The following is a 12353-nucleotide window of genomic DNA, read 5'->3' on the forward strand; positions in this document are numbered from 1 at the left end:
AACAACGGCGGAAAATAGAAAACTTTGCCTCTTGTGGAAAAGTTTGAGTACAAAGCAATAATAAGGAGCTCATCATGAATTTTAGAACGAGTGGCAGAAAGTATGGCACACACACTCACACACAATTGTGAGGGGGGGAATCTGCCCCATCTGCATCACGTATACGCCTCGTGGCACCCACCTGGAAACAAACGTTTGTTGTGGTTGCTCTCTTGCCGCCGCTGCCCCCCGAACCACTGGCCAGTTGAAAGGGCCATTCTGTGTGGGATTTGTGGCTTCAATACCGCCCTGGCCAACTCCTCTTCCTCTTCCGGCTGGCCGGCAACTAGAATAAAATTTAATTAACCTGAAACCTAGTTTTCTGCTCTAAGAGCCCGATTCCCAGACCCCGCCAGTCCAAGCCAGACGACTTCAACTTGGCCGAATGGGAATTGCAAATGATGTAAACACGAGGCGGCCGCAGAACAAAACAGTGGAACAGAATAGAATTGTCGAGGAGGTACATACATCTGCACCGAGAAAAAAAACCGTTCTCAACGTTCTTGATTTCAGTATTTTCGTTCTCAAAAGTGAGCCAAGAACGGTTTTACTAAAATCAAGAACGAGTGTTCTTGATTTGAGACTACTTTTTTAAAAATTAGTATTCTTGATTTCAGTATGAGTCTTCTTGGATTCAAGAAGAAACATTCTTGGATTCAAGCATAGGCGTTCTTGGTTTCAAGAATAGGCGTTCTTGGTTCCAAGAGTAAATCGTTCTCGGGTTTAATAATTTCTCTCTTACCAAGAAGAACGTATTCTTGGTTTCAAGAAGACAAATTCTTGGATTCAAGCATAGGCGTTCTTGATTTCAAGAATAGGCGTTCTCGATTTCAAGAATGTTCCACTCTTGATGCAAAAAGGAATTTTTCAGAAAAATTAAAAATTTCATATATTCACTTTTTTTATTTTATAAATTTTTTATTTATTATTATAGATATAACATAATTACAAATTACTTATAACTAAACATATTTAAGTCTAACAGCAATCTTATCATTATTAAGTAAGTACGAATAAATTTAAGTAACATACATAAAACGTACAATAAATATAAAGTTTTATAATTTTAAAATGTACCTTGCCAAGCGTGCTACCTCCTCTAGGTGGATCGATACCAATCAGCGATGTTTGTTTCTCGCTCTTTTCCTGATTACGTCCCACAAACTGCAAAATTTATATATAGTTTAAATAACAATAAATAATAAAAATTGTATATTGTTTATATATATACATACTTTCGAGTTTTGCGAACAGCTTCTCCCGGAACACAATACGTAAAGCAATTGGCGGAATCGCCTCATTGATCTCTCCTTGTCCATGAAGGCACTCCAGCGCCTAAAAATAGTTAAAGTATTATTTCATATTACTTTTTTAAAACAGAACCTTACAAGCGCAAGCACGCTCCTGCACAAACACACATATGTATACATACATAGATGCATTTAGCGTGGCGTCACTTTTTTTTCACAAACATACAAGTTCGAAGTATTTATTTATTATATAGCTTATTTTCATTATTTTTATTATTACTCTATTGTTATTATTAAATACTTACGTTTGAGGAAGGGGAGCGCACTCAAAATATCTAGTTCCTCTAGAAGGTTCTTTAAACGTGTGTCGTCCGCGTGTGTACTCCGCTTCACTGGCCGAAAAAAACGAGCATTTGACGAGAGCCGAAGTAGACTTCGGTAGCTTGCCGAAAAATTCCAGAGAGAATGTCTCTCTCATTTTTCCTCTCTCTTATTTTTTTTCATCTCTGAGACGAAGTTGAGAACGATTTTAAGAATGCTTGGGGACGATTTCAATAACGTTCATGCTTGATAAACGAAATCGAGAATGATGTATTCTCAAAAAGCCAGATCAAGAATGGTTTTATTCTTGATTTCAAGAACGTTTGTGCTAAAAAAAGTGAGAAGACAAAATACTGAAATCAAGAATATTCGTTCTTGATTTTTTCGTTCTCAAGTTTTCTCAGTGTGGAGAAAATATGGAGCTAGAAGATTTAAATAACATCAGATGATTTAAAGTGGAGGTTTAGAAGTGGTTATTGTCTATATTTCACCAATAAATGATTTATAAAATCTATTGAATTCATAATTTTTTATCAATTTAAATATTATCAGAATATATATATTTATTTCTATGAAAATTAATTATTAAAACAAATTTAAAAATATAATGATGTAAGTGGTGGTTTAGCGGTGGTTATTATCTATTTCTCACAAATAAATTAATTACAAAATTTTTTAAGTTTATGTTATGATATGTATATTGGACTTAATACTTATTTATTAAATCAATATATATATTTATTTCCATAAACATATTTAAAATTTATGTCTTACAAAGTTTAACTGAAACCCATAACTTTTCTCTCTCTTTCTTTGCAGGACCTGTTCCTAACACACTTTGTGGCTGTGCATTATAAATGATCAAGGGCTAATTTGAATGGCAAAGCGACGATGCTAACTTTTCTTTTAAAGAGTTCCGGCTGCTCTTATTGTTTTTCCTCCTGCCTGCGGGCCACTGCCATGGTTTTGGCAAGGTAAACACACACACTTTGCGGTTTTTTACTTTGTCACAACACAAACAGGTGCACAAAGACAACAAGTGGCGGAGCCCGAGGACCCCAGGACTCCAAGGTCCTTCGCTCCGACATTAACCCTAGTTTGGGAACTCAGAGAGAGAGAGAGACCCCCGTGTTGGTTTGAGTCCTAGCGGCCTTTAATTGGAAATTAATTATGCCTTACACCTATGTAAGCAATTTCCATACCCCCGGGGGATTCGAGTGTGGGAAATCTTCCACTGTTTGTCTTTTTGCAACAATTAAGCAAGTTTTGATGCTTGCTCGGGCCTGCAAATTGCCTCGATAAAAACTTTTCTAATAGCTAACGGAGGCGAGCAGATAATCAACTTTCCAAAATGCCAAGCGAGCTTTGAATTAATTAAATAACGCCAGCATACTAAGCACACACACATAGTTAATGCAATAGCTTCCGGCCAACGAAGCCCTCTTAAGTAGGCTAGACATTTTGGATTTAAGCTCGAAACTATTTCCTTTGATCATTTTCAGCGACTGTGTATGGGATAATTAAAGTGCTAGTGCCCAAACCGAACCTAATTGCCCCATGTGACGTGGCTAATGAATTCAATTCACCCGATCGACCTCAACAATGCGACTACTTTTTGGGGGCCCGCATTTCATGGCTCTAATTGGATTTTGGTTAATATTAAATACCATACTTGTCGTCATTCAATGCCAAATTAAAAAATTAAAACAGCAGTTATCACAGCAGCACAAAACCACTAATCGTACAAACACCAAACGAAAAAGCCGCGAATATTTCATTTTCTCAAATTAATATCTATTAATTATGCATCTAAATCAGGGGAGGTGCCAAAAGAGTAGGTGAAAAATCGATGACAGTGAAAAAACATCAAGCAGCGGCTAATTAAATAATGAATGCCTCTTAAATTTTCATTTGTCCCTGGCCAACAGAGCCACTAAAAGCTACGAGTGAAAAGCCAAAATAAACAATAATAAAGTAACAAAAAAAGATTGAAAGTTCAGGCCGCAATAGCCGAATATTACAGTGCCCTCAAATGGAATCAAATTGGCAAAGTTGTAAAACAAAGATGATGAACTAAATAAAAAAAAGTTGAAAACTTTTTATATTGTAAGCAATTTGAGACTCTAGAGATTTATTTCTATTAAGTTGACTGTGGTCTCTAAAAGTTGTTTAGTTTTATTATTATTGATGTAAGCTAAGAATTTCATAAGTTCAATTTTTTCTCTTGAACATTAAAACAATAATGTTTTTATATTTCAGCCATTAAGATACTAAATAAATTTAAATCAAAGTTCAAAAGTTTACAAAAATATGATTTTAGATTTTCCTACATTTTTTATTGTTAACAAAAAAAAACTAAAAAAAACGGTTCCCCAAAATATTTTACTTTTATAACAATAGTTTATGTAAAAAAACAGTTTCAACTTAAGCTGATTTTCATTTCCGTTCACAAACTAATACGGAAAATTGGCAATACCCCGCTGTCATCAGGTGCATTTCCAAAGCAAAGAAAACTTTTCGCCAGAGGGACCAGGAGAACAAGAGAAGTGGAGTAGAGAAGAAGAGGAGCTGGAGGAGATGAACAGGGAATTGGTGACAGGAAACGAAACGAAACGGCACCAACAAATTACCCGACCCATAACCACAGTGCAATCAATTGTAGTGGTCCAGAAAACACATTCGAGCGAGTCGGAAGAGGAATAGGAATAGGTATAGGAATTTGAGTTGGAGTCCGAGGACCAAAGGACGCAGTGCCTCCAAAAGCACTTTATATGCCGAGGTAATGGCGCCTAATAAACGTCTTCACTCGAGTGCGCTTGGAGCCACCCACCAAAAACCACCCACTCAAATGGAGGAAGAGAGAGAGAGAGGTGTGTGTGTGGAAAAGGTCGAGCAAGTAATTATGATTTATGTCGCTTTGGAGAATGTGCAAGGCGTCTAATTGTGTGGGCGGGGGCGTTGGCTACAATTACGCCCATCTCCATTCTGGACTCTCCATCATCCATTTTTCCCCTCCCTTCGCCCAAATAACTCTGCTATTATGTCAAGCCGCCCGAAAATAGTGGAAATCCTACACGAATGTCGGATAAAGTAATTACAGGATGCTCATTTGTCCCCTCCCTTCGGAGGACGAGGACGAGATTCCCTCTGGTAAGCCAACACCAACACCAAGACAGGACAGGGAAGGACAGGATGGACCGGCGAGACGTGCAAATGTGTCCTGATGTAATGCATGCTAATGCGACACCATCCTGCTTTCTACCCTCACTCCCTTTCTCATTCTGTCTAATCCTTGATCATTAAAATAATTCAACTTGACCCGAAACTGGACCAGGATCAGGACACGACAGGATTCCTGGAATACTTTTGTGGCCGCATAATGCTAATGAAACGGTATGCCAACTTCTCCCCCTTCTCCCCATCCTCCTCGCATTTCGTCCTGCCACAAAGGATTTTCCCTGCCGTCGGCTGGGGACAATTGAAAAATCAGTAAACGATGCCGCCATTGTCAACGCCACATTTTCCCCAGTGGAAAGTGGAAAACTTGGCAGAACACAGTCATCATTTCATGAGTGGGCAGCGTCATCATCGTTCGCACTTAATTAGTAGAATGGCCGATTTAAAAGTGGGCGTGTCCAATCAGCTGTAGAGCTTAATTATAGCTCCGACTTTCAACTAGCATTTCGAAATTCGAATCGTAGTCCAGCAGATGCGGGCTCTTAAAACCAACGAATGCATTCAAATGCCAGGAAAATAGAAATAGAATGCAAAATAGGCAGGAAAAATCATTTCTAAATAAGAGCAACTCGAAAGCTGTTTAGGGTTTCCTTTTGAAGAGTGAAATTCTTTATGCGATTAGGTCAGAAAGGGAATGATAGAACTGGGTTTACATGATTAGGAAAAGGAAAAGTGGGAAACATAAGCCTAAATAAAATGAATGTTAAGAAAATGTAATTATAAGAATCTTGATGTTTTTTCAAAGGTTTCTTCGAATTAAGCAAATAAAATTCTATGATAGAGTTTCTCTTATAGACCGAATAACCATTTTTCTACTCCTTTCACATACAAAAGTATCTTGACCCGCGGAAAAGTATCTACTAAAATCCCAAAGAGTATCTAGCAGAAGAAATGCAGCTTTTAAAAAGTTACTACAAAGAAGCAACAGCGGAAAAGCAGTTTAAGAAAATGAAAAGTACTTCGAGCTACTGAACAGTAAAAGCCGTGAATCTGTCTTAAAAGTATCTTTAGCTGGGGAAAATCATCTTTTGCTACTTAGCCCACCGAACACAACTTTAAGCTAACAGAAAAAAAGTGAAGAAAGTTGGTGCGACGAAGGAGGTTTTTTTTATCAACTACTCTCTATCAAAAAATAAATTTGATAGCAGAGATAAATTGCACACAAAAATATATAATCCCAAGAGAGAGAAGATAAAGTATATCAATTTATATATTTTTGGATTGTCCGTAACATATTTCCGGCCATTAAACGTAAGCGTGTAAGCTGGAGATCCCTTTTTGCTAACCGGATTATGTGCAATCCAAAATGGTTGACGGTTCATCAAGGAGGCCATCAACAAATTAGTCGAGGAACTCGAATAAAAATTTGCTTAGCTGTCGTAAATTCCGGGGCACAAAGGCTAATCGGGCGGCTAATCAGGCGGAGCCGTTCAGACCATCAGGGCATCAGCCATCAAAGGCGGTCCGAGTGAATCCTTTGGCCCAAGTGGCGGGGACTCGAGTGAAAGGCTTGCCGAAGGAGCAGAGCAGGCACTAAAAAAGAAAGGCCCCAACTGCGTGCCAGGACATCATTATGCTAAAATATTGCTCGGCGGTACTTAATCAACACAAAGGCAGCCGAAAACGCCCCGCTGTCGATTTAATTGCCCCACAGACACTTCAATGTCAGCATAAATTAAATTTTGATTCCGCTGCTCCGGCGACTGCGGCGGCTCTAATGAAATTCCGCACGCCAAATTGCACAGCCCTCCGAATGGGGCATCCACATGGCACATGGCTCGTGGCACACCTCCCATCTCGGCAGCAGCTCCTCCTCCGGATCCTCCCGTTCCTCCTTTTTCTCCGCCGCCTCCTAATTTTCCTGCCCCTTTGCAACTCACGATGATGATGATGATGAGCTCATGATGTGGCGGCCTGAATTGAGTTGGAGGCCTAAGTTAGTCGTTGCTCAGCCATTGTCGCATCAATTAATTTCACCACGAGCACGACCAGGACTCCCAACCACTCTTATCGGGCGGCTCATCACCATCAGTCACACTGAAAATTAGCCAGGATTATTTAAAAAATATTTAGAGCTATTTTACTTTACATAGATAGTGTTAAATTAATTTTTAATTTTCGTAAATTAAAATCCATCGATTTGTAATATGTTTGTAAATGTTTTTTAATTTTTACAAATTATTTTCTTTTGTTAAGAAATTGTTCTAATCCATGTAATGCTTATTTTATAAGCCTTTATTTTTAACTATTCCACAGCAATTATATACCTTTAAATAAATTGTACAAAATTCAAATGGTACGATTTATATGATAAATAAATAATATAGATTTAATATATAAAACAAAAATATATACATGTAATTGATTTTAATATTTGTTTATATAATTTCTATTATTTAAAATATTTTATTTCATTCATTTTAATTTTTATTAATTTACTTCTATTTTTAATAAATTGTTATTTTGTTTTTTTATCATTTTATTTTTGAGAGTACATTTTTGTAAGCCATGCATTTAATATTTATTAGGTTTTTTATTTTTGTTTCTAAAAAAACTGCTTAATTTTTAATAAATTATATGGCATTTAAAAGTGAATGCTTTTCTTTCAGTGCACAATTTCCATCACCACAACAACAGTTTGCAATTGTATGTGCGGAAGCGTTGTGGAGGCGTGGCACGTAATGAGCTTAGCACTGGCCAAAACCTAAGGTGGCCAAGTCAGAGTCCATTATGGCCGAGTGGCCCCCATCTTGCGGATGTTCGGCTGTTCGTGGGGCTTAAAGTGGGGGTAAATGTGGGTGAGAGTGACACGGAAGGGATTTTAAAGTCGTCTGATTAAGGACGAGTCAAGTTGAGGTGGGGACCTCGACGAACTAAAACTGATTAGGGACACGTGTCGCTGAGCAGAAGTGGTTGTTCCTTTTCAGCTTATCAACACTTTATAGAGTTTTCTTACTTTTTCCAACACTATTGCTGGTTATCCTATCGATAGTTAGGCATTTAATTAATAGTATTAATATTAATTAATAGTATTAATATTAATTAATAGTATTAATAGTATTAATAGTAATAGTATTTTATTAATTAAATGCCTAACTATCGATAGGATAACCAGCAATAGTGTTGAAAAAAGTAAAAAGTAAGAAAAATATAAGCTCACAAACTAAGATAATCAATTTGAGTATTAATGGTTTTCCGCAAATTAATATACTTTATATATCTTTTAGATTTCGAGGAAAACAAATTACAATATATTTATTATAAAATTTGTAATATATTTATTTATTCGTGTTTTTGAGCTTTAATTTAATTAGTTTTTAATAATTTTCCTGTTCGTAGCTTCCAACAAGTAAATATATTTTAAAGGTCTTTCGTAACACAACTTAATTTAAATTTAATTTAAAACGGTTTCGCAGTTTCCAGCCGCAGGCGGCAATCCATCCACTTGCAACACGAGACGCTATCGGCACCTAGTTTTTCCAACACGGAGCTGCCAACTGGCAGCCGACGGGTCTGTCAGGATGAACTGCAGCGCCTGTCAAAGTTACTGACGAAGCACAAATCAGAAAACTTGTCGAGCAATTGGGACGAGAGACCAGAACGAACCCAGTGAAAACGAGGCGAGAAACAAGAGGAAAACAGCTCTCCCATAATGGCGGCAAATGAATCGGACAAACCGAAGAAGCGGAATGAAAAGCAGTAAGTAAGGGGGGCAGGGGTAGAAGCACTTCCTTCCGCTAACCAAAAAACCCCCTATGGAACCCAATCTAAAAACAGGAAAACCCCCAGCAATGAGTTGCTCTGCCCCATTGTCTACAAAAATGAGATACCCGGACCTGAGATAGATTGCAAATTTATGCCCTGCGGCAAGGATATTCTGGAGTACACTGTGCACCCCGTTTCGTTTCCCAGTCTGGAGTATCCCTTTTTGCATCATTTCGGGGGACTTGAAACGCTCTTCGACTTGGATTTGGTGGATCAGAGGGCTTATGAGAGGGACCTCTGCGATGGAAACTCAATGGATCCCGATGATGCAGCTCTCCTTGCCGATATAGAGGCTCTGGATTGTGGTTACAGTAAGCCCCGACCAAGTCGCGCCCGGGAATGCTCCCAGATGTTTGCCAAGGAGCGGGTCCAAGCGCCTCAACCTCGCTCAGGACTAAAGCGTCCTGTGGTGGAACAGGTCCCTAAAATCCTGGAACCCATTAGCCTGCAACAGCAGATAGAGTTGAGTGGCAGAACTTTCGAGGATATAAAGAAGCCCTTTATTAGACATTCCACCAAACGTGGCAGCAACGCTCGACCCGTAGAAATTCTACCTATTTTACCCGATACAGACTTGCAGAATTGCAACTACGTAGAAATGCTGTTCGATATTCCACCAAAAGACGGAAAGAATTTAGTTAAAGACTGTGGCAGCTATTTGATAAACTTTATGTTCAACCGGGCTTTACAAGAAACCAACTTGGAAATATATTTATCAGATCAGCGCTATAGAGAGCAACAGTCCCCTGAAAATCCGGAGCGCGGTGATGAAATTAAGCTTTCCTACAAAGGTTGTGCCCTCCGTTATGTACGTATGGACAACCCCATCAAATTGAGGCGGGAACGGCCACGCCCCCAGGCTTTGGCCAACAAGTGTCTGCTGGTAAGTCTCAACAACCACTCACAAACTTAGGCCAATAAATGCATAGACAAATTCACTTTTATACAGGAGGTCAATCGAGTCGAAATGGAAGCAATGTAAGCAGGAATTGAATTTCTACAGGAGGAGATTTCAACCTATCTGGCCACCCAAACATCGCATGATGGAAATTCCCCTGTTGAGAAAACAACTGCCCAACGATAAAATAAAGCTCTAACAAAATTGATATGAAATTCCCTCAAATTGAAAGAAATTTTAACTGAAAATACTTGAAAATATTGAGTTAATAAAAATGAAAAGGCCGAAGAGATAGAATTTCCGTTTATGCAATGCTCTTTTCATATTTCTTTGGGAATGAACAGTGTGTGCTAAAAACTAAACATTTGTAAGTATGCATTACTCAAAAGAAATTGTAGTTCATTTGATTGCAAAAATGACAAAACACTCTATAAAAAAACAAAGGAAAGGTAAATACAAATCTGAACATTGAATTTAAAGATCCATGTTTAAAACAACAAATATTAAATATTTAAATAGAAATAGTAAATTTAATTTAATATTTCCCTATTTAAAATTTATAAAAATACCAATGGATTTACAACATAGAGAAAAATATTTAAATCAAATATGAAATATTTGAAAATTCTTGAACATATTGAGTTAATAAAATGCAAATTATTTGTCTCTAGACAAATAATAATACGATGTTCATATTTTACACCATTACAAAGGCTCTTGTGTTCCGGAATCCAACTACTTATAAAAGAGCATCTGCTTGACTTTAATATAATTCTCGCTTTGAAAGTAAAGCTGAGATGCCGGTGTTTGTTTATTATCCGATTGGGCACAAAAGTTGCCGGGCAACAGGCTCAACCTGGGGAAGTGGCTCCCTGCTGTCCACCACCCATAGTACTCCCTAAACCCCCCACCGACCAACATCTTCTTCCTCTGCGAAGTGATGCAGCATTCTCCTGGCAATCCTGGCAAAAGCCACCATGACGATTCTAAAGCATTTCTATAGACTTGCCCACACAAGGAAATATATATAAATTCGAGTATATATTTTCCACGATTTTCCCCGAGAAAATCTATGTGAGAAATAGACAACTTTTATGACGTTTCCTCTCAGCCACGATTTCTATTTTATTTCTATTTTTCAAACTCGCCCCGCCACTGTGGTTCACTGCGGAATCCTATTTCATTTGGCCAGACGCTCGGAATTTGTTGTGGCAGCGATTTGGCAGGAAAACCCATGCCATTCCCCCACTTTCTGTGATGTCGCATGCAGCAGCAGCTGTCGCTGGGGGAATGGAATGGCCAGCCAACCTGCCACAATTTTGTTGGCCAGAAACTTACAACGAGAACGGGGGGCAGGGGTAACGTCACGCTGCACGATGGCTCAAATAGATTAGCCAATGCATTTCCTGCGGTCTGCGGAACTGTTGCTCCGTTGCTCAGAGAATTCGAATGTGAAAACGGGTTCATTTCGAGGGGAAAACAAACACCAAACGAGGACGGAAGCTAACTTCGGCAAGCCGAAGTTTTAATACCCTTGCAGATTTCACTAATGAAAACTTGACTAAAATAGCAACATGAATTAATAAACAGCAAAATATTCTATAATTGAAAAAAATAAAAATTTTAAATTTTTCACCCTATTAAGGTAAATTGTGAGGCTTTCAAATCAGCCCCAAAACTAATGTGCCGACATCAAAGGCAAACAAATTCAAGTGCATTGAGCCCGCAACAAATCAAAGACGCCTCGACGACCTTTCTCTTACTATTCTGCAAGCACTTTCCTCTCGGCTGCCATTTCTCTTAGCCAGCCATACATCAAAGCAATCAAATGGACCCAAGTGTATCTATCAAGGCGATAAGTAACACAAAAAGAAATTCAAATCTCGCTCAAAAGAGGCGGAACCCAGGAGGATAAAGTCGGGACGAGGGATTCCAAGAATGTTGGGGGAGGTACACGTAAAATAATTCATTAACGAGAATTAGATTAGATTAAATTTGTATCCGTTCTTATTTTACGAAATTAATTTAAAATTATTTGATTAGATAAAAAGGATTTTTAAAGATTGCGGAATATACTTTATTAATATTTTAGGATTTTTATTAAAGGTATTTATTAATTTATTTATATAAAATTTATGTGTATGGTACCTATATGTATTTCCATAATATATTTTTAAAAATCTAATATTGGGATATATTTTTCACTATTATATTATGCACTATATTTCTCAAGAAAATATATAATTGTTGATGTTTAAGTAAAAGTACGCTTTAAAAATGAATTTGTATACGATTTATCCCTACTTTAAATTTATCGAGAAAACGGCCCTTAATACCAAATCTAAGTGGCTGCCTTGAAACTCATACCATTTCCTAGCTCAACCTATTTCTCTGCGTGTCGTGGAAGAGGCAACGAAACGATTTCATTTATAAATTGAGCTTCTGTTTTTTTGGCAGCATCTAAGTTACGAGAGGTTGCGACTGGCTGGCAACAAATTATCGCTCTGGCACCTAGCCATCTCCCCCCGAGCCCCTTGATCCCCCCGATCCCCCTGATGGCCTCTTCGTCCTGCATATCCTTGACTGAAATGAACTCTTCGGGGTGTGCGAGTGTGTTTGCCGGCCTCAAAGAACTGACCAAGCAATTTGCCTGGCCCAAAGGCTAACCAACACCTCATCGCTCACACGGAGCCAAAGAGCTCGGGGCGAGAGATAAACCGGAGGAAGTGGTGGCTGCCAAGGCAGTGGCTCTTGTCTTGGAGGAGGCGAGGACTTTCGCCTTAATTAAACAGATTTGTTTGCCCACTCTCTGAGTGTGTTTTCCGACCCGACCACGCCCGTCT

The 12353-nt window shown here is 38.4% G+C and overlaps 2 protein-coding genes across 3 annotated transcripts in view; one reads left to right on the plus strand and one right to left on the minus strand.

Moving 5' to 3' along the window:
* The window catches only part of dpr3 (defective proboscis extension response 3), a 45054-nt gene that overhangs the window by 17733 nt on the left and 14968 nt on the right, over positions 1–12353 (minus strand). The window lies entirely within an intron of this gene.
* Positions 8352–9827, plus strand: LOC108066011 (uncharacterized). Of its 2 annotated transcripts, none has more exons than XM_044395047.2 (3): positions 8352–8546; positions 8637–9495; positions 9562–9827. In XM_044395047.2, the coding sequence occupies exons 1-3, from the start codon at positions 8500–8502 to the stop codon at positions 9592–9594; spliced, it is 939 nt and encodes a 312-aa protein (XP_044250982.1). In that variant the 5' UTR covers positions 8352–8499; the 3' UTR covers positions 9595–9827. The 2 variants fall into 2 exon arrangements, with proteins under 2 accessions (XP_044250982.1, XP_017009817.2); XM_017154328.3 differs by having other exon boundaries at positions 8355–8546; positions 8625–9495; positions 9562–9824.

Source organism: Drosophila takahashii, chromosome 2L, assembly GCF_030179915.1.
Source record: "Drosophila takahashii strain IR98-3 E-12201 chromosome 2L, DtakHiC1v2, whole genome shotgun sequence".
Classification (NCBI taxonomy): Eukaryota; Metazoa; Arthropoda; class Insecta; order Diptera; family Drosophilidae; genus Drosophila; species Drosophila takahashii.

Bases quoted from the DNA above. Each gene is read 5' to 3' on its own strand.
- LOC108066011 (XM_017154328.3), top strand. From the start codon at position 8,500: ATGGCGGCAAATGAATCGGACAAACCGAAGAAGCGGAATGAAAAGCA. The intron at 8,547-8,624 runs GTAAGTAAGGGG...ATCTAAAAACAG, and splicing joins AAGAAGCGGAATGAAAAGCA to GAAAACCCCCAGCAATGAGT. The intron at 9,496-9,561 runs GTAAGTCTCAAC...ACTTTTATACAG, and splicing joins TGGCCAACAAGTGTCTGCTG to GAGGTCAATCGAGTCGAAAT.